Raw genomic sequence first — 24,248 nt, 5'->3', positions numbered from 1 at the left:
TTTAACACTAGATTTAGTTAAACACAACATTCAAAGAATAACCATTATTACATGCATTGATAATTTTTTCTTAATTTTAATTTGATTTAGTAAATTTTTCTTTCAGTGCTTGGTTATACTGGGTGATATCCTGCTCAATTTTACTGATATTTTTTCTATTGGGACTGACGGCTTTTGTGAGATATAAGCTTCTGAAGAAAAAGACTGCCAAAGCACCATTCAAGGTCTTATTGTCTGGTGCAGACTTTGTGTTTCCTCAATTGTCTGATAGACCAAGGGTAAGTGAAATCGTTTTTCTGTATTAAAATAAAAACGAAATAAAACAATTAAATTTTCGGGTATGATATAAAAATAAATAAGTGAGAGGGGCACATGTTTTTTTTTTATTTGTAGCACAGTAACTTTTACCCTCAAAATTTTCTTCGAATCGCTAAAAGTATTTGGAAGAAAATTATAATTAATCGAAAAAAAATGAAGAATTTAACCTCCTATAGCTACAAAACAAAGCAGAATCGGACCTATGCTGATATAAAAATAAACGTTATTTTAACGTGAGGAATCTCCCAATAAGAGGTGGCACATTTTATTTAAAACATCCTGTATAAATGGAATAATTTTCCTCCGTATTTTCCTGATATTCAGACTGGTATTACATCAATGACTCTATTAAAGGCCACGATTATTGGCAGAATATTTCATTTTGTTGCCATAGAAATGTGCAGTTATCGAGAATTCGAATGTCAAACATATCGCGAGATTCTCGTTCGAAATATTGCACATTAATTTGTTGTTTAAATTAGTCACTTTGATTTCTGACACAGTTAATGAGACAACCTAATAAATAAATGACAGGATAAATGGTATAGTCTATAAAATAAATAACTTTGAATTTTGACCGTTATTTTTTACCAAAATGGGAAATATAAAATCCCTCTGTCAAAAAAGTTACTGATATTCTTTAAATTGAGTGCCTGAACGAATCAGATAGCTAACTCTTTTTACTTTCGTGAAATAGAAAAGGAAAATAATAAAACAAGTGACAGTTCTTCCTCTTCTTGCAAAAATCAACAAGAAATGTCATAATTGACAAAAGTAAAATGTCATCAGCTTTTGACATTTCTAAATATTAGACTAATGCCGTCTCTAAGAGAACAGCCACGGAGCGAGATTTATGACGTCACGCTAGTTAGATACTACGGATTAATAAATATGTTGTAGAATACATGGAAAACATAATTATTCCTTGTATTTTTGCTTTGTATTTTAAAAGTGATATAGTTTACATGAAATATATATAATATACAGTTAATAAATACAATATAATATATACCTATTTATAGTAATAAATATTTTGGCAAACAAACTATGAACCACACAAATGCAGCAAATGTTTTACAATATACAAATAATGAATAGGTGGTACATAAGATAATGGGTAAAATGTAAAATATATTTTAAATTTTGGGGTTTGAAAATCGATCTAATTTAACAAAAAACAATCAATATCTACTAATAGTGATGTATTATTATTTGCATTCACAAAATTTATTTATATATTATAATGTTTACTGCAATTAATAAACTAATATAAACTTCTCAAAAGATGACCACATGTTTTTTTTAAATTATTATTCTTAACACAAAAATTATCTACATTGACTATGGAGTACGATTTCAGCCATATTGTAAAATATTTGCTACATTTGTATGGTTCATAGTTTATGCCAAAGTATTTATTACTATAAATAGTTATATATATTGTATTTATTAGCTGTATATTATGTATATTTCATGTAAACTATATCATTTTTAAAATACAAACTAAAAATACGAGGAATATATATGTTTTCCATGTATTCTACAACATATTTATTAATCTGTAGTATCTAACTAGCGTGACGTCATAAATCTCGCTCCAAGGCTGTTCTATTAGAGACGGCATTAAGTCAGCATGACCGCAAGTTGCTAACCTAATAAAATTAACACTGGAAAAGCCCGCGGGAACTGTCAAATTCAAAGTTATTCGTTTTACAGACTATATACTGTAAAGTCTTTATTAGCCCCAAATGAAATACACCTAAACTAAATTATTAAATAGTTTTATAGTAGACTATACCAAAGAATATACTAAAAAAGACTACGTCGAATGACAAAATCCTAAACAGTCATAGATGTGCTTGTCATTTTAATTTCAAAGTGGTTTATTTTATTTTACAAAGAAATAAGTTGATACAATTGGAATACAAAGCGGGAAATTAATATATTTAAAATTTTAGTGACAAATTATTACTTCAAAATATTATGAAAAACAATAATTATTGTATAAAACTGAAAAAATCTAATTGAGTTATTTTATTTAAAAAAAAATTATGGTGTTTGTTAGTACAAAACAAATAAAGGTGTGTGACATTTTTATGGTAACATTTTTTCGACGAAATAAAATTTCCATTTTCAAAAGCTTCATTCAGCACCTGGCAATTAGTGGAATAAATTAGTGGTTTCAATTAGCGTAGAAGTTTATTTCTTTATCAAAAAAAATCTAAATTAGTGGTAGTCATTTTCAAATAGGTAGTAGAAAATGTTCAAAATTTGCGAAGAACGTCATTTTGGCCTTTGATTATCATCCGTCAAGTGAAATTGTGGGTAGAAATCGAAAGTTGATTGTTTTATAAGCTAAATATTAGGCTTTCTCTATGGATACAACTGACTACCACAAGCTGTTGCTAGGATATGCTATTAATTTTAATTGTGTTTTTTGGACATTGTGAAAAATCGTAAACTAAAAAGTATAAAGTGTAATTGAAACCGCTAATATATTCAACTAATTGCGACGGTCTGAATTAAGCTTTAGTCGGTTTCCTGACTACAGCAAAAAGAAAGACACACAATCGTTTTTAAACATTTTTGAAAAAAGTCTAAAGCTTCATTCAGAACCTCGCAATTAGTGGACAAATTAGTGGTTTCAATTTTACTTTAAACTTAAGAGTTTACTATCATTCACAATGTCTAAAAAATATAATATGTCTAAAGAATATAAATTAATGGAATATCCTAGCAACAGCTTGAGGTAGTCAATTGTGTCCATAGAAAAAGCCTAATATTAGCTTATAAACCTTTTAGAAACCAATCAACTCTTGATTTCTAACCACAACTACTCTTGAAGGAAGATAATCGAAGGCTAAAATGACATTTCTCGCTTTTGAAGTATAATTAGTAGAAAAGTTAAAAGTTTACTTTTTCTACCAATTGAAAATGTCTATCGCTAATTTTGACGTTCTGAATGAAACCACTAATTTATTCCAGTAATTGCGAGGTTCTGAATGAAGCTATAGACTCACCATAATAAAGTAGCACCGAAATTTACAAAAGTATTACAATAATTCTATTCATATGTGCACTAGCTCCCAGACTATTATTACATTTTGAAAAATAGTTTCTGGCGTTACATAAAATTCAACCCGCATACTATAAAAGATGCTTATCCTAGGACCTCGCATTTTATTTCGCCGCTTTGCATGCGGTTTTCCATGAAATCGACAAATGTGACTGGCGTTCTGAGTTCCGCGTGGGTTCATATCGCTCCAATGGATTGCCGATATACGGATGTCTTACATTTACATGCCGATTTTTCTCAATATAACGTTGCTGAATTTTTTATTAAGATCTCGGAAATGTATTTATGGATGGAGCAACGTGCACGAGATACGTGTCTATAACGGGGAGTTATATTATATTTATACAGGGTGAGAGGCTTAAATAAATGCAAATATTTTCAGGGCTGGTATATTTCGATCCCTGGAACACGTCTTTGAGTTTTTTTTTGGAAAAAAGGTTGAAAATCATGCATTTTCTTTTAAAATTTTCTCTATATTTTAGGAAACTTTTTAGAACTGCCTGTCTACCAAATTTTCCTAGGGTATAATTTCCTAATCTCTGATATTGCCATGGTTACGGCTTTACTCTATGGTAACGGCATTAAAAGGAATGCAAATACAGAAAAATCCGGTGGCACTCAAACTTTTTTAAAAATAAATCAGTTTCTATTTATACTTTGAAACTGGAATAACTCGGTTATTTAGGACTTATTTGAAAAACGGAATAGGGAAAATATGTTTCTTTTATCAAGATCTATAGTCTGTAAAACGAATAACTTTGAATTTGACAGTTCCGCGGGCTTTTCTAGTGTTAATTTTATTAGGTTAGCAACTTGCGGCCATGCTGACTCAATGCCGTCTCTAATAAAACTGCCTCGGAGCGAGATTTATGACGTCACGCTAGTTAGATACTACGGATTAATAAATATGTTTTAGAATACATGGAAAACATATATATTCCTCGTATTTTTGGTTTGTATTTTAAAAATGATATAGTTTACATGAAATATACATTATATACAGCTAATAAATACAATATATCGTGGGCGTACAAGGAAAACCATATAAGTCCAAAAACTAAAAAGGTGAGAAAAAGTGATTTCCTGATGAAATTTTAATGTTTGAAGTGATATATAAAATCCAATTTTATTTTTTGACTGCACTAAAAGAAATCGATTGACGTTAGGGTTATTTAGGGCTAATTTAGGCTAAATTAAAATACAGGGGTTTTAAGAACAAATTGTTTATTGACATTTTTTTATAATAATCTGACTTAATGGATTTTTCTGAAAAAAAACTTAAATTTTACTGGAGTTAGTGGGTTTTTCTTGATTGGCTCCTTTACTTTTTGGGACCAAATAATGAGCCAGAGGCTCATTATCGGAATCACAATCGCTTTCTTGATCGGGAATTCTCACAGATCCTTCTTGAACATTTTTGCAGACTGTTAAAAAAATTCATAAATCCATTAAGTGCACTTAATAGATTTTTCTGAGCGAAATTTAGCGTCTGTGGACTTAGTTATTTTGAAACTAATAATATTTCGTATATTTGAACTGTATTGGACTTAAAGGATATTTAATATGAGAGGTTATACCTAAATAGACTTAGTAATGTGAAAAAACGATTTTACGAAAAAGTGGACTTACATGGTTTTCCTTGTACGCCCACGATATATACCTATTTATAGTAATTAATACTTTGGCAGATAAACTATGAACCATACAAATGCAGCAAATATTTTACAATATGGCTGAAATACTCCATAGTCAATGTAGATAGTTTTTGTGTTAAGAATAATAATTTAAAAAAACATGTGGTCATCTTTTGACAAGTTTATATTAGTTTATTAATTGTAGTAAACATAATATATAAATAAATTTTGTGAATGCAAATAATAGTACATCACTATTAGTAGATATTGAATGTTTTTTGTTAAATTAAATCGATTTTCAAACACCATTATTAAAATATACCCCATTATTAAAACCCCCCATTAAAATATATTTTACATTTTACCCATTATCTTATGTACCACCTATTCATTATTTGTATATTGTAAAGCATTTGCTGCATTTGTATGGTTCATAGTTTTATTTGCCAAAGTATTTATTACTATAAATAGGTATATATTATATTGTATTTATTAACTGTATATTATATATATTTCATGTAAACTATATCATTTTTAAAATACAAACCAAAAATACGAGGAATAATTATGTTTTCCATGTATTCTACAACATATTTATTAATCCGTAGTATCTAACTAGCGTGACGTCATAAATCTCGCTCCGTGTCTATTCTATTAGAGACGGCATTAGTCTAATATTTAGAAATGTCAAAAGCTGATGACATTTTACTTTTGTCAATTATGACATTTCTTGTGTTGATTTTTGCAAGAAGAGACAACTGTCACTAGTTTTATTATTTTCCTTTTCTATTTCACGAAAGTAAAAAGAGTTACCTATCTGATTCTTTCAGGCACTCAATTTAAAGAATATCAGTAATCTTTTTGACAGGGGGATTTTATATTTGCCATGTTGGTAAAAAATAACAGTCAAAATTCAAAGTTATTCATTTTATAGACTATACCAGCCCTGAAAATATTGGCACTTATTGAAGGCCCACCCTGTGTAATATATCTAGTGTGGAGCGATCATCAATAATTGAAATGGTTGGCAATACTGGGTTAGAAGATTTAACAATTATTACTGATCCTAAAACAAATTATCAATCAAAAAATGTCTGATAGAACGTATAACGATTTTTTTAAGCGAAACAATTATAATAGAATTATGATCTTTTAAATGTCTTTATTGAAGGAACCAGAAGGTTTAGGCATAGGAACATGGTATATTGCTAAAAAGCAATTTTATTTGGGTATCGATTTCTTAAATAATATACATAGGCTTGAATTTAAAATAACAATAATTTGAGCGATTTTATAACAATCGGAAATAATTATCTTTTCTGACCTCCCTGTTTGATATCCAATCAGTTAATTTAGACAGATCGAATATGTCGAATTTTCTTAACGTATAAACCAAATTTTAGCTTTAAATATGCCGAATTTACGATTTAACGAATGATCAAGATCATGTTGTTGTCAATTTTACACATGTTTTATTTTTTATCTCAGAGATTGGTATAGGTTAGTATAATAGAAAAATTTTGAGATAGGGAAGTAGTTTTCAAAAATGTAATAATATTCTGGATGTTCCATTTAAAATAATATACCACTTTGAGTATGAAGTGGCAACACTGTATTGCTGAAAATAATTTAGACAGATGGAGCAAGTGCCTTTATGCAAAAATCCAAATTTTCAAAAAAAAATCCTATCACCGGTTCTCCTTAAACGTCTAACGTGCCATGGCCGTGAATCACCCAGTATAGGTACGTTTCCATCATCGATTTTAACATTTTAAACTATTAAACGTGAAATACAGCCACAATAGAAAGGGTCTCTTTGTTTCAATATATTTATTATTAGATCGCAAAAGTTTTCGAAGCCCATGTTAGCGCGCGTGAATAATAATATTAATTCTGGAAAACATTTGGATAATGGCGTCAGTTATTTTATAATTACGGAGCATATTCGTACTCGGGGGAAGGTGTAATTTAAATTTTATGAATATGAAAATGGGATTAGAAAGTCGAAACTTATTGCGAGGGAGGAATAACTGGTTTAAAATGTATTACATATTAATTATAATAATAATTAAAAAAAAATCCACAGGTGTTTATTGAGGAGACAGGGTACTGTTAAAAAACCGTGGCTTTTGTCGAAATATCCTTTTTCTGCGGCATATATCGCCGTATTTTTTTTTACTTCAACTTAGAAGTATGATTTTCTCACAGCATTTAAGGGACTGTAGACCTGGGTATATGGTATTAATTTCAACTCGATATCTCCACGCGTTCCCAAGATAAAGGGTCCCACACGGACGGACAGACAACAAAGTGACCTTATTTGGGTTCCGTTGTTTCTTTTGAGGTACGGAACCATAAAAACTTTAGAATCTGCAAATATTACAACCAAACTTTGGCCGTAATCATTGGCTAAAATACAAGACAAAATATCGAAAATTAAACCACATTATTATCAACCATCATAAATTTTCATCTTTACGTTCGAGAAGATCTATTAAAAAATAATGGGGGGCAAAGATCAATAAGTAATCTTATTTAATGGTCGAAGCACATTACGTCTCCCTTATTCATAAGAAATTAATTTTTATAGCCTAAAGATTTTCCAAAATCTCAAATCTTAATCAAGACCGTTTTCATTAATCCGGGAAGAAACGATGAGGATAAAATAGGTCAATTAATTTTATGGAAAATTACTAAATTATCGAATGTAAATTGAGAAAAAAATTGCTTTTATTTTCTCTCTTTCTTTTTATTATATTTTTTTCACGACTTACGTGGCTACGAATAGCATTTCATTGTCAAAAAAATCTAATTTTCAGTAAAAAAATAAAGTAAAATAAATAACGCTTTTATTGTACAGAAAGCCAAAATAGCTTTATCGACAAAGCATTTAAAAAACATAGAAAATCACAAAAGTAATTAATTATTAAACTTAATGTAAATATATTGTGGATTAAAACAGCGTATTCAGTACGAGCTGGTCATTATTGCCTGATTTAAGCGATGTTAGACGATGCGAGTGGATGGACTGGTAACCGTCTGTAAACTCTGTCATGCTGTTGTTCCCTGGCAATAGTGTAAAATCTGTTGACACACACTGCCCATTTACGCATCGCCTGTTCGGCGCCGGATGAGATCGGATATATTGTGAGTAAGAGTCGATTTAGACACTCGCCCAGTTGGTAGACCATTGCCAATGATATGGTTGAGGACCCCGGTTCGGATTTTGCGTAAACAAATTAGACCCCGTCCAAATTAGCCTTAGCAGAAAAAAGAACGTGAACTTGTAATACTTTTTTCATAACCAGTCAAAAATCAGACCTAGAGATAGATCTCTATAAGAAGCATTATTCTTCTCTAATAGAATTATTCTCTTAACAATTAATTTTAATGCTAAAAAATGAATATATTGTGACCACAGACTAAAGTTTGCTTAGAGAAACATGATAAAGGTAATGGAAATTCTATCATTTTAAAATGTTAAAAATTAAAGCTAGAACGACGAGAAACACAAGAAAGAAAATATTTACTCAAGATGTCAACCTACCGCGTCTGGACTGGTGGCTGAACGTAAACACTTGTTAAATATAAAATTACAGGAAGCTGAAAACGTAAAATGCCGTTGTGTAATGTTTTCTGACATGGCAAGTTAATTTTGGAGTGTTTTTCTTTAAATCTAATAATTAACTAAACATCTACGATTAAGATATTATTTAATTGTCTTATATTTTTTTTTCTCTTTTAACTAATTTATATATTTGTTCAAGCAATACTTCATAACGAATTGATCGCTCTTGAAACTATTCTCAATTATACAGGGTGTTTCAAAAAACATGTCCCATCTCTCGTGGAGAGATGCCTTTCGTAAAAATAAGATTTATTTTTCATATCAATATAGGTCCGATTCTGCTTTGTTTCGTAGCTACAGGGTGTTAAATTTTTAATATTTTTTCGATATATTATAGTTTTCTCCCAAGTACCTTTAGCGTTTCGAATTAAATTTTGTGGGCAAAAGTTATTATAAATGCGAGATATTTTAAAGCTAAAAAAGTGTTGATATATCCATCAGGGACGTGCATATGGGTAATCATTGGAATATTTTTTTCAAAAAAAGCATGAACGTCACTGACATTTTTCTCTTTTTAGCGAAATAGTGTAAGCAGTTTAATGCCGATTAAAAGTTGTTTTTTTGATATTTTGTTGATTTTGGCTTTCTTGATGAGATAAACGCAATTTTATTAATTTGGTGTGATCCAAGTCTAATAGCAACCTTTAAAAATAATTAATATAATTAAACCTTTTAAAAGAAAGTTTTCAATAAGTACTCATTGATTCCTCATAAAAAAATAAGAAAAAAAGTTCCTATAAACATGGGTATGGAAAGACATAGTTCTAGAGTTACAGGATGTTAAATATTTTTAAAATTAGTTTTTTTGTAACTATCTTAAATACCATTATTTTTTTATTTGAAATTGCTGTAGGTTGGACTAATAGTAATAGTAACTAATAGTAATAATATTTAATAATGAATTAGAGGTAAATTATTTAATTTATTAATTTTATTTTAATTTTAATTTTATTAATTGTGATTAATAAAATTACGTTTATCTCATCAAGGAAGCCGAATTCGAGAAAATACCAAGAAATAACTTTTAATTGACATTAAACGGTCTACAAAATTTTGATATAAAAAAAGTCAGTGGAGTACATGTTTTTTTTGAAAAATATTCCAGTGTTAATCCATATGCACGTCAATGATGAATTTATCAAAACTTTCTTAGCATTAAAACATGTAGCACTTATAGTAACTTTTAGTCTCAAAATTTCATTCGAATCACTAAAAGTACTTAGAAGAAAATCATAGTAAATTGAAAGATAATTAAGATTTTAACACCCTGTAGCTATGAAACAAAGCAGAATCGGATCTATGTTGATATGAAAAATAAATCTTATTTTTACGTGAGGATCTCCCCACGAGAGATGGCACATGTTTTTTGAAACACCCTGTATATAAAGTGAAAATCCGAATATTATAAATTATGAAAAACTAGGTTCGATCTAAGTATAGCGTCTAATACAGTGAAGTGGAAGTTTTTTTTGTCAATCGAAAATATAGAACAATAGAAACTTAATTTTTTAAACCTTTTTTTTTAATTTTAGGATTAAATTAATATGAGGATTAAATTTTTAATGATGGTTAAAACCTACTTTACATCCGTACCTATTCATATAAGAACAAAATGGCCTATATTTTTATTTGTTAGTAAATAAAATCGGCGATATGACGAAAATTGCCAATTTTCGTGACTATATGTATGGAAAAAAGTCTCAAAAACGCCCGTTTTTGGCTATTTTTTACACATTTTGCATGGTCTTAGAAGCATAGTAAACATAGTCTTAAAATTATGAAAAATTTAGCACGTAGGAAAATTTATGTTCATTTAGAATATATACAACTTTGGAGGCTTGAAAATAATGGTTTTGTGAAAAAATAATATTTTTTGAACCTCTGTTTTTCAGCTATTTTTAATAATGGTGAAACTTATTCTACCTTTTGTTCTCATCAGACAATAATGATCTATATTTTCTTATTCTGTCCATTTTAATTTGTAAATAACTGCAATTTTAACAAAATCGGTAGACGATGAAAATTCCAATTTTCATAAAAAGTCGAAAAAACGCTCATTTTAGCTATGTACTTTTACACATATTTAAAGATAATTTTAAGAAAAATAGTAAACATAGCCCTAAATGGTTGAAATTTTCAGTATTTGTAGTGAATTTTTGCTTCAACCAGTTTTGAGCTATAAATGGTGGAAAAATCCAACTTTATTATTTTTAGCTGAAATTTATTCCAAAAATATAATAAAATATAACATTATAATTTGACTATTTTTAATAGTAATCGGAATAATCACAAAAAGAGCTGAAAAATTCGAACAAAATGCACAAATCATAATTTTTGTACGCATTTCCGATCATAATTGACGATAGCAATGACATATTTGCTTTGGACTATAACTCACGATTCGAGCCATTCATATGTATAATTCTTTTTTGTGCCTGTTAGTTATGACCAAAAACCCTTTTTGGAAAAAAATGGGATAAAGCACTGTGGATTATATTGACGAGATGAGTTTGTTTGTTTGTAGTCACAGGTTAAATTGTATTTTGTATCTTTTTTTTAACGACGTCTGTCGAAATCTTCTCGCATTTGTTGGACAAACTTTAAATGTGTTTTACACAGAAAAAATATGTTTAAACCATAGACATGTATAACAGATAGACTAACCATACAAGGTCGTCCATTAGTGCGAAGTCTAACAGCGTCGTTGTTGACAAAGCTATGAAAAAAAGTTTTGTACATAAATATGTTTTGTGGTTTATAATGGTGAATATCTTAAACATATTTTGTTATATATAAGATTTCCCCTCAAAATTTAAAGTACTTTGTACTTGTATATAGTATATAAAGTATTTCTATATTTTTCACCGTTTCGCAGTTATTTTCAGTATTAGACTTTTTACTACTAATATTAATTACTGATACAGAAATAGATATAAACATTAAATATTAATACATAAGTTTTAATGAATAAAGTAGTGAATAAAATAAATTCTTAATTTATGAAAACCTTTTACAATCTTCATATCAATAGAAGCAACTCAAAATAGGTATCTCGGTTAGGAGACTACTAATTTCTTGCTTTTCTGCTTGGGTTCGTTTGGAAAATTAAATTAAAAACATCCTCCAAGTCTGGCAAAAACAACGGAACGTAACAGATGGTACGCTCTGAATTTTTATTAAGCATTGTTACCGTTCCGACCGAAGGAATGAGCTTTCGCCAGCTTTCTCGGTGTGTCAGTGTGCGAAACAACCCGTTGAAATGGAAATGTACGTCAAGTCTTTGTCGAGATACTCATCTTAAATATAACATTGTAAACTAACTAAACTGTACTTTTAAACCGGGATTCTTTATGTCTTTTTATGTCCTGATAAATGTTTCTTCTTTTGGCATTTAAATAAACTTTATAGAAAAAGAGAAAGAAGAAGTAAAGTATTTTAAGTTAACATCTCGTTTTTGTTGCTGAGGCTAAGTTGGAACATGGTTTATGTTTTTATACATTATTTTAACACTTAGTAATTATTTTTAATGCCTTATTGCGATTAATATAATAATGAAGAATTTTTAAATTTAACTGTTCGGTATGGCAATAACTAGCCAAATATACAGAGATTTTGCAACTGGATTTAACGAACATTAATGTATTAAAGTTTGTAAAATAATACATTCTAAAATTTCTACTAGCTTTATCTAAACAGACTATAAATTTCCAGATGACATGAGTGCATTAGTGTACTGCATTGGTGCAGAAAGCCTGGCAAAGCAAAATATTCCAGAGTAAATATTTAAGCAATAAACAAAACAAATAATTTGTTTCTGAATTACAAAATTGGCCAGCTTTTTCCACACTGCTGAACATTTTATATTATTATTTTAAGTAAATTTGAAAATGTTTCTTATACAGTGTGGTCCAAATTTTATTCGTGAACTTCGGCAGCATAATCTGCAAGTAAAAAGAAGTAAAAAAGTTTGTATAAATGTATACTCTAAATGGCTTCGTTTCGGAGATACAGGGTGTATAAGTTATATCTTTATTTCGATTTGTTCCAAATTAACTAACGATACTTAGATAAAAATTGCTGTTTGGGAGTTTTTTACATGAGAAATTTGACTCCCACTTGTAGGGAGCGCCACCTACATATTTTTAACTGGCTTAAAGAGTAATTACTACCCTATAATAGAAAAAAAATGGCGTTAGCAATGGCTATGAAATGAAGATAGCTGTCATTTTACATGTAAAATTATATGGGGAATGTCATTGATCGTCATTTCCTAGCCAGCTGGACACTTTTTTTCGATTATACGGTATTTCTTATAGTAATCATAATTTTTTCGAAGAGAAATTATAATGAAACAATTCCTGTAGAACCTTTGACACAAAAACAGTTTAAATGTATGATTTCAGGCTAATAACTATCTTGTTAAAGTGTTCAATTTGTGAATGATGTACACGTACTGATTATTTCGATTCTAAATATCTCAAGAACAATTATTGCTCATAGCGATTTTTACCAAGAGATATTTTTTACGAAAAAACCGCGGAAATGTATATTTATTATCTGTAAAATATGCTGCCAAAGTTTTCCGAATACAATTCGTACCACCCTAATAGTTTAATATGTAATTAAAAATGTCTTTGAATTTAAATTTTTATTTTTTTCATCAGGTGGATGAAGGAATCGAGGCGATGCTTTGCTGCTGGCTTCAGCAACTCCAAGAATTCGGAGGACCGGAAGTGGACAAGCCGGACTTGCTCCAAAACTCCGGTGGGGCTTCAGCTAGGACTCCCATGAGGACTAGTTCAACTCCGAACTTGGCTAAACAGATTATTGTTGATCCGAGAGTCAGATATAACGTAAGTACTTATATTTTTTATAAAATAATAGAATGTCAGACCAAGAATCTATGTTTATTTTAATTTTTTTCTAAAACGGTATTAAAATTTGGAAAAGTATAAACGGGATTAAGCATTTTAGAACAAGCATAAAATTGCATTTCTATCGAAATATCATTAATAAAATTTTATACTGTATATAAAATGGAGAAGTTAAAAAATATTCGTATTGAAACATTTTATCGTCTTTTAATAAAACTTACTTACTTACTGCCATTACTCGTTGACGAGTATGTGATACGCATCAGAAGATGGTTACACAAGGCGTTTTCTTTCATGAGCTTTTCTGTGACTGAACAGCCCGATACGTGATGTTATCTCTCTTCCTAATTCTGGAAATTCAAAAATCTCATTACTTTGTTGCCTCTTTATTTTTTGGTTGTCGTGTGTTAACTGAGTTTATAATTCTTCTCTATTGCGTTCTATTGTGCGCTGTTTTCTCCCACTGATTCTGTATGTTTATCCCTTTTAAGTCTTCGTGGAAACTATCCTTGTACCTTTTGAGTTGTCCACCCGGTTTTCTCTTACCATCTGCAAGCTCACCGTTAAAATTTTGGTATGCGGTTTTCTTGCATCCTGAATACATAACCAGCCCATCTTAAGCGGGATTTAGTAATCATGACTTCAGCGCTCTTGCAGCTTGCTTTTTTAAGGACTGATACGTTTGAGACATGGTGGTACCATTTGATTCATAAAAGTTGTCTAAGGTGTCTCTGTTGCAACTTGTTTAATGCGCTGGTGTGCCGGCGGTACGGGACCCAGGTTTCGCTTCCGTATAACATGGAGAATTATTATTGCTGGGTACACTGCAAGTTTAGTTTTTGTACTCAAGTCATTATTATAGAAAACCCTATCCTTTAATTTGAAGAATGCTTTTGAGGCGCTGCTAATCCTGTGCTGAATTTCAAAGTCGATATTGACCTTTTCTGAAATCAAACTGCCGAGGTAATTGAATTCCGCTACATATTCCAATAGTTTTTCTCTGATTTTTAGAGCATTGTTGTGATTTTCTTTGATAAAACAATTTCTTGAACACAAATATAAATTTTATTTTAAATTTATCTCGGGTTTATTTATATTTAAAAATGTTTGGTCAGCTATGCAAAGATTATATCCTTTACCTATGAAACACGCTTTAGTCAAATTAATTTACAATTTCTTCACCAGTGAGCCCGAACGTCGACCAACTCTGGGTCTAAAATTAGCACCGGGAAATTTCGTGCCAAAGGAAGCGGAAAAGTGCGGCTCTAATACGAGAAAAAGGCTCTTTTCCGGAAATTTCTCACGCTATGGTATCGATAATATTATCGGAAATGATCTAAAATTAGTCCCATGAAAACATCGCTACAAAAATACGAAAATCAAGCTAGAAAAATTCAAAATATATAATAAATTCAATCGTCACAAAAGTATTTATTTTTGTGACGTGATTGACAGTATAAAAAAATGATTTTGGCGCCTAGGCATAAAAGTAGGTACAAAAATATATTATTAAACTTACAAGGTGCGAAATTCAACGAGTGTAATCATAGTTTTTAGGTATATAGTTACTTACAAGGTCCATTCAGTGCCTCGAAATCAGTGCGGACAGTCCGTTCCATGTGAAACTGTACTTATACATTAAAGAGCTGTCCTAGATTTTTAAAGGTTGTTTAATAAAAAAGTACCCAGACCGCTGCGAAGCTAATAACAACTTTTATTGAGAGAATAATAAAATGACAGCCGTCTCTAAGCATTTTCAATATGCAAAATTCATATAAAATTGACCAGCTTATAATCTTTGTGATTCCATCCCTGACCTATTTTAAAACGTAATCAGTATGTACAGTGCTGTAACGTTATAATGGCTTGAATTTTAATGAAAATTATTTACAATTTGTGAGGAAAGTGTAAAAGGATTTTGCTATATCTGTAAAATATACATATATCGAGAATGGTTATCTTTTTTTTAACGTCTAAGTTTATAATGATATTATGTTTTGAGAAAAATAGGATTGAAACGTTAACAATGATTCAATGCTTTTGACTTATTTTTGTTACGTATATGGACCATAATCCCAAGAATCAAATCTTCAAAAAATACACTCACCGGCACGAAAAACCGGCACCTTAACATTTTTGTATATTTAAAGTGTAATATACAGGGTGAGTTTCCTACGATGTTCTCTATGGGTATCTCGGAAACTACTGAAGATAGAGACTTGGTTAAATGGGGAAAGAATTGCAGTTTTGTGGGGTCATAAATATGCGCCTTTCAGATTTTTGAAAAAGTTTATGGCTTACTAGATATTTCGAAAAAAACAAATTTTGGCTATTTTAAAAATTGTTCCTAATTCCATTATAAGCTATTTTAGACAAAAAGTTTTCAGATGAAAGTTGTAGATAATCACATCCTTAATGAGATTATATCCTCCGTTTTTTTCTAAAGCCTGTCATTTTTGAGATATGACACAAACATATGTTTTTTGGAAACCATAGTTGGCCATAACTCCATAAAAAGCGCCATTTTTCAAGCTTTTCAGCGATATAAGCTGTAATATGTTTACTTAGTTAGCCATGGAAACAAGTTCAATCATCTTTGCTCTCAGAAATGTGAAGCTGTCACATCCAAACTTTGTAATGCCACACATTTCGAGGATTCGTTGATCGGTGAAAGTTACGTTCTTTAGAAAACAGTTTTTAAGACATATGTTAGAAAAGCTAAATTTATTTATAGCCAATTCTTAGTTTTGAGTTGCATCTTTTAAAAGTGAATTAATACCTAGTCTCACAGAAGGACTGGTCGACTTAATTAAACTTCTCTCGTACCGCCACAACGAGTGTCTCTCTTAATTCATAAGTTTTTTGTAAACCTTATTGTTAACCGTACCCCATACAAAAATCTAAAATTGATAGGTGAGGTGATCGAGGACTCCCATGCAATTGGTCCACCTCTTCCTATCCCTGCATTATTATGATATAAATGATTTTTAACATTTCTTTCATTATGGGGGAGGTACAATGAAAGTCATGTTGGAACCACTCTATTGATGCACGAGTATCTACATGCTCTTCTTAACTTGAAAAATTCATATTTACAATTTTTGTTTATTTTAATTTACAAAGTTTGGATGTGACAGCTTCACATTTCTGAGAGCAACGGCGATTGAACTTGTTTCCATGGCTAACTAAGTGAAATTGTTTAAAAATTATAAGAATTGGCTATAACTCAGTAATTTTTCGAAAAAAACGTATTATAGCTTATATCGCTGAAAAGCTTGAAAAATGGCGCTTTTTATGAAGTCATGGCCAACTATGGTTTCCATTTAAAAAAAAAAGGTTGTGTTATATGTCAAAAATGATAGGTTTTAGAAAAAAAAAAACGGAGAACACAGTCTCATTAAGGATGTGATTATCTACAAATTTTATCTGAAAACTTTTTGTCTAAAATAGATTATAATGGAATTAGGGACAATTTTTAAAATAGCCGAAATTTGTTTTTTTCGAAATATCTAGTAAGCCATGAACTTTTTCAAAAATCTGAAAGGCGCATATTTATGACTCCACAAAACTGCAATTCTTTCCCCATTTAACCGACTCTCTATCTCCAGTAGTTTCCGAGATACCCATAGAGAACATTGTAGGAAACTCACCCTGTATTTTGTTTTAGTGGGCCGATTTTGATAATTTTTTAAGCAATTTGTAGCTAAGTTATTTGACTTTTTAGTGCCTCTATCTAAATAAAAAATGAAAGTTTTCGTCTGTCAATTATACGAGGGAACACAAAATGTTGTTATTTTGGTGAAAGTTTGAAACCTCTTGTGGAATATAAAAATTATTTTGTCATCTAGATACATCTTTTCTCGATAGTTTGTTTTACCGTTCATCTCAATAACTTGATTTTTATTGGTGATATTCGCTTTTGAACAAGACAGTTACGATTTACAGCAATTTACGCATTGAAAGCATGCATGCTTTTGCTTTTGTGTCCTTATCTACTTAAAATAGTGTTTATTGTTTTTGTAATGTCACTGTCTTCGTAAGGTCATACTATTATTATTTATTGTCGTTTACTCTAGTAGAGACTGTTTTAAGTTCGTAAGTACAGTACGTCTATCCGTTCTGTAGCTACGGGATATCCGTGAGAGGGGAAACGATATTCTATCGATGTTTTTCGTAAACAATTAGACGACGCCTCCCATCAATAAAAATTCGACAAATTTGCAAGTAGCCAATAAAATGAGTGGGCCGAGCGATTTGCGGTGACGTACTCGTCAAGTCGACATATAAAATATATTGCTGTTTATTTAAATGTTTTTTGTCCGCATTCCTTTCATAGACACAGATCCAGCAGACGTACTGTATCGGCTATTGTTGCTTTAATTGATCATAGTAGATGTCAACTGTTAGATTAAAACCATCTCTGCTTCACAGACAATAATAATATGATTTTTTAAAGGCAGTGACATTACATAAATCATAAATACTATTTTATAGGTGTTGAATAGAACCAGAAGCGAAAAAAGGTTTTAATATAAAAATTAGGAAAAAAAAGTTAGTGTCGAATTCAAAAGCGAATATCCCCCAAAAAATAAAGCTATTGAGATGAACCAAAAAGTGAGTTATTGAGATGAACCAAAAAGCGAGCTATTGAGAAAAGATGCACTTAGATGATAAAATAGTTTTCAATTTTTTTGCTATAATAACATATTCTACAGAGTGTTCTATCTTTTTACCAAAATATCTACATTATTTTATCCCTCGTATAATTGACAGATGGAAACTTTCATTTTTAATTTATAAAGAAATACCAAAACGTCAATAATTTGTCAACTTTTGACACTTTCGTATATGGTTTATTTGAAATTGTAACATGCGGTTCCTAACGACAATTTGACTCGAAATACTAAGAGTGTGTTACTAAATTATTCGAAAAAAATACATTTTCCAAATACGCTAACGAGTCACCCTTGTTCCAGTTGAAAAATTTAAGATGTGCTTACAAATTCATTAAAAAATAATCAAAATCGGTCCACTAGACCAAAATACATAAAACTTTAAAATACATCAAAATTTTAAGGGGCCCGTTTTTCATGACTGTGAGTGTATAATATGTTAATTTTATGTTATATTTGAGTCTATTAAATATCTCCGCCGCTGTGTACAGAATACTTGCAACTAACGACCCTGTAATCTACAACGAAGCACAAAAAATCTCACTACAATGCCCTTTTCAATCGATACAAAATACTCGCAGCACGAAAAAGACCCAAAGAGCAAATAGGTCAGGGATCGTATCCTATTCCTTTCACTAATATTTCGATCACAGGATGGAGTTTGGAAGTTTTCGGACAATTACCTAAAAAGCCTCGGATGCGGAAACTTCCAGATATTATTAATACGATTGGGTTTTTTGTTCGGTTCCTTTTTTGATTCAATTTCATATTTTCCGGGAAAATCTAGTTCAGATGAAATCAGTGTAGTAAGGAAAATCATAAAGGAAGTAGTGGGAAAAGATATACAGTATGTCCCTGGATTGTCTTTACAAGGGGAAAAACTTTTGTATTATTGACATTTTGAAAAAAATGCTTCATAAAAATGTTTGCTTGTTCTAAAATTGTTAATCATTTTTTTTCAAAATTTCAATACTGTAGATATTATTTTAAAGAATATAGAAAAGTAAAGAAATTAACGAAAATATACAAAAATGATTTTTATGTGTGTGAACACAATTTCTCAAGTTATCCATGCATGTTTTTCCAAGTGGAAACCTCACCTGGAACACTCCATTTATAACCTGGAATAGGAATCCTCCAACGGTCCCCCTAAGACACTCGAAGAAATTTTTTAGAATATAAGATCGAGAAAAGTCAAAGATTTTCCTTGAATTAAGTAAGAACAATCTTCGGATTATCCACGGTGTTTTTAACAGGACACTGTCTCCTCAATGAACACTTCAGTAGATTGAAGCTAAGGAACAACTGTGAATGCAGATTGTGTGGGGAAAATGTGAAAACCCCAGAACACCTCACCACTTATATATACGCCGAGACGACAACCATTCGTGCCTTATACTTGGTATACGACTGATATCAGAGATGGAGAACTAATTTCTCTAAAACCGTTTCAGACAGTGGCTTTTGTTAAAGCCTTCAGATTGTATGATGAGTAGAGTAGAGTGTACTCAAGGAAGGGGGACACAATAGATACATAAGATCGTGGTGATTAACTTCCCCTAGCCATCTCATACATCTACCTGTTCTCCACCAATTGGATACTGTGGACGTTTCGATAGGTACTTGATATTAGGGATGAGCGATACTGTGATTTTTAAATCAATACTTTTAACTGATTAAAAATAATTTAAGAAAATAAATAATAATAATAGTTGCTCTCTGTATACGGTCAACGTAGGTACATCTGCACTGCTTGTCTGTGAAAGGAAAAGATTTTCGTGATATTTCTCTATACATAATTGTGTTATATGTTTTTTTTGTGTAAGTGTGTTATGTGTTTTAAAAGGAAAAAAGGGATATATACCACTCCCCTCTATACCATCCGTGTATTAATGGATATGACTAAGAAAGTCCAGATTTAAATTGTCCTGAAGATGCAAATAAATTTTGCGAAACGTCGACAAATTTAAAACAAAGTACTTCTGTTGATTTCTTTCGATCCTAATCCAATTTATAAAAAAAAGAACACATTATATATTATTGGATCGACAACAATAAAAATAATAATAATAATAATTTTTAAATCAGTCATTTTTTATATAAAAAAATATTAAAAAAATAAATTAAAAAAATAATTAAAAATTAATAAATTTTTAATATCAGTGATTTAAAACTAGTGATGCGATAACTCGAGCGAAAATTCGCTCGAGTACTCGATTATTGAAAGAACCGACATCGCTCGAATGCAAGTGACGAGTTACGAGCGACGAACGCAAGCGATCCTAGAATGAAATAAATTGAAATCCGATTTTAATGTGAGATACTCGATAAAAAGCCGAGCGAATTTTCTACATACATTGCAGGTAGCAAATTTATACGACGTTATCCGTTGCATATTTGAGTGACAAAATTTTACGACCTACATCGACAATGCCTTGAAATAAACTAAATCAAGCAAGCGATCAAGCGAATCGCTCGTCGCTTGCTACTTGCCTTTCATCACCGAAAGAATATGTGTCTATGCGCACGCAACTTACTGCTTGGCGTTACGAGTGCAACAAGCAACAAGCGACGGGCGAAAAACCGTATTTTTAAATACTCGATTTAGTACTCGATTATTGTAATCGCTTGAAACTCGAGTACTCGATTATTGAAATTAATCGGTTTTTCCCATCACTATTTAAAACAGTGGCGTGATCACGGCTTTCATACTCTTCAGTGGCTATAGCGGATTCAGACTATCGTGACAACTGATACCGTGATTTCTAAGATTAGTGATTTAAAATATTTTTAATAGAGAAGAGAAACAAAAAAAAAATATTTCGATATTTTTTTTTATTTTTCTAGTAAATTACCAAATTATTAACAAGACTGTTTTTATTTGAATCTTCTTAACTGAATTTTTATTTCTTTCAGGGAGATTTAGTTCAAATGAAACCTGTGCCTTCCAATGGAAGTTGTGAAATGAAGGCGAAGACCATAGAATTGTTGGTGTTATTGCACGGACTCAGACATGAAAATTTAAATCCTTTAATTGGTATGTTCCTTCTTTTATTATACCGGGTGCGTTTCAAAAGTGGTTCACTTTTATAATAATCATACTCATCAACATACCGGGTGCATCTCAAAAGTGGCTCACCCCTATAACTTTTTTATTTTATCAGATAAAAAAACGGGATTTGATATGTTAGTACATCACATAAATTAGGATTGATTGACGTATTCAATTCTTTTCGGTCACTTCCTGTTTCACCGGAAATGACTACAACTTTTGATTTTTAAATGGCACCCTCGGTATTTTTGTACTTTATTCAATAGAAAATGACATTCTGGATAGAATGACGTATCATATGTCAACTTTTGACATTTTTGTTTAAAACAAAATTGAATTTTAAATTTCAATCTAGAGTGCCATGACTGTGTTAAAAACACTAATTTTTACTCAAGGAGCCTTGGAAAAATAACTTTGATTGTCTAATGTTATTGTGTCTTGTCCTGGCTGGTTAAAAAATTCCCAAATCATGTGTTTAATCATATCTCAATTTGTTGCAAATGGAACGATGGTGGCTCGTTAGCATATTTGGAAAAGGCATTTTTTACGAATAATTTGGTACCACAATCTTGGTATTTTAAGTCAAATTGTAATGAATCGCATGTTGGAATTTCAAATAAACCATATTCTAAAATGTCAAAGAGTGTCATTTTCTATCGAATAAAGCAACAAAACACCGAGGGTGCCATTTAAAAATAAAAGGTTGTAGTCATTTCCGATGAAACAGGAAGTGACAGAAAACAATTGAAAACGTCAATCAATCCTAATTTATGTCATATATTAACATACCAAATCTCGTTTTTTTATCTGAAAAAATAAAAAAGTTATAGGGGTGAGCCACTTTTGATATTCACCCGGTATATGATATAAATTAGGATTGATTGACGTATTCAATTGTTTTAAGTCACTTCCTGTTTCACCGTAAATGACTACAACTTTTGATTTTTAAATGGCACACTCGGTATATTTCTATAGAATAGAATGACATATCATTTGTCAACTTTTCCGCATATGGTTTATTTGAAATTATAATATGCGGTTCATAAAGACAATTTGACTCGAAATACTAAGTGTGTGGTAAGATATTATTCTCAAAAAAATGCTTTATCCAAGAGCCACCCTTGTTCCATTTGAAAAAAAATAATATATGATTAAAAATACGATTTGGTCATCGTTTAACCGGCCAGGACAAGGCACGAAAAACATTAGACGACGATCATATAGATTTTCCAAGGCTCCTTGATTAAAAATGAGTGTTTTTAACACAGCCAGGACACTCTAGATTGAGATTTAAAATACAATTTTTAATAATAAATTGTCAAAAGTTGACTAATGATATGTTATTATATTCAGAGTGTCATTTTCTATCGAATAAAGTAGAAATACTGATAGTGCTATTTAAAAATCAGTAGCTGTTACCATTTCCGGAAAAACAGGAAGTGACCAAAAGCAATAATTAAATACGTCAATCAATCCTAATTTATGTCATGTAGCATACCAACTCTCTTTCAATTATCTGGAAAAATAAAAATGAAAAATTATAGGATCTGATCTCTGCTACACTCTAAAACGTATATTTGACAAATGATGACGTAACGTTGAGCAATCGCTTAACAGTCTTTAATATTTTATTTATTTTTTGCTGTATTGTGGATAAATTGAGCAATTACAAAAAAATGTATAAAAATAACAATTTGCAGATCAAATTTACACTATGTTTTTTAATCAATTAGACTACATTTTTTATATAGTTTTAATATTTAACAACGCTCTGCGGAAATTTAATTATTCATCCGTTACATTTTAAACTTGCATCGAATCGTTACCAAATTTAATTAAACGTGAAAATGAAATAAGCAAAAACGCAATATTGAAATATTAAATTGGACCCCGATATGAAACGGAATAACTCTGTGAATATATTTTATGATCTAAATGAATTTTGATCGTTTTTGTTTTATTTATGTTCGTGTTTTAATATTTAACGTGTTTTTTATATGCACAGGTGTTTTGGCAGAATCGCCTAGAGCAGCGCTGGTGTCGGAATATTGTGCCAGAGGGTCATTGCAGGACGTTTTGCAGCAAGATGACATCAAATTGGATTGGTCGTTTCGTCTAAGCTTGTTAACGGATTTAGTGAGGGTAAGTCGGAATTCGTAAATTCAGTCAAATTATGTAAGAAAACTGTATTAAAGCAACCAAATATTGTATTGCAGTATTTCTATTTACTAAATTCTGTGTTGCAATAATAAAAATTATACTACCTTATACAGAGTGTCTTCATATCATTAACGAAAGGTTTAAACCGTATATTCAACCACAGATCCCTCCAGAGCAAGCAGGATTCACAAGAGGTCGAGGAACACGTGAACAAATTTTGAATGTCCGTCAGATTATCGAAAAGGCCCGAGAATTTAACAATCCGCTCTATATTTCTTTCATAGACTATCGAAAAGCTTTTGACAAAGTCAAATGGTCAAAACTATGGATGGTTCTTAAAGAAATGGGCGTGCCTCTTCATTTGATTTCATTGATCCAGAATCTCTATGTAAATACCAAAAGTAGAATAACCATCAATGGCGTTACTTCGGAAGACTTCCAGCCTACCTGTGGTGTTAGGCAGGGGTGCATACTATTTCCTCAGTTATTCAATATATATACTGAATATATCATGAGAAGGGCATTGGAACATTGGCAAGGGGGATAACAATTAATGGTCACGAAATTACCAACCTCAGATTTGCAGACTATACGGTCCTTCTACCGGGAAACGAGGAAGAGTTACTGCAGCTTCTAAAATTGGTTGAAGACGAAAGCGAGAAACTTGGACTTGAAATTAATCCCTCTAAAACAAAAATTATGATTATCGACAGGCAAAACAACAACAAACCTGATGTAGTGAGCATTGGTCGTTTTGAGGTTGTAAGTCAATATATATATATATATCTTGGGTCACTTATAAACAACACGGGATCGTTAGAAGGGGAAATAAG

The 24,248-nt window shown here is 30.8% G+C and overlaps 1 protein-coding gene across 1 annotated transcript in view; it reads left to right on the top strand.

Annotated features, from left to right (window-relative positions):
- LOC115881481 (retinal guanylyl cyclase 2) overlaps positions 1 to 24,248 on the top strand; it is a 197,655-nt gene that overhangs the window by 88,741 nt on the left and 84,666 nt on the right. Inside the window, exons 7-10 of the mRNA XM_030898974.1 lie at positions 107 to 278; positions 13,321 to 13,509; positions 21,120 to 21,240; positions 23,261 to 23,397. Of these exons, the coding sequence (XP_030754834.1) occupies positions 107 to 278; positions 13,321 to 13,509; positions 21,120 to 21,240; positions 23,261 to 23,397 (619 nt within the window). The remainder of the gene's footprint in view (positions 1 to 106; positions 279 to 13,320; positions 13,510 to 21,119; positions 21,241 to 23,260; positions 23,398 to 24,248) is intronic.

This window comes from Sitophilus oryzae, unplaced genomic scaffold, assembly GCF_002938485.1.
Source record: "Sitophilus oryzae breed Bouriz unplaced genomic scaffold, Soryzae_2.0 scaffold_172_pilon_pilon, whole genome shotgun sequence".
NCBI lineage: Eukaryota > Metazoa > Arthropoda > Insecta > Coleoptera > Curculionidae > Sitophilus > Sitophilus oryzae.
The sequence above is the reverse complement of the archived record's forward strand: the minus strand, read 5'-3'. Positions and strand labels throughout refer to the sequence as shown.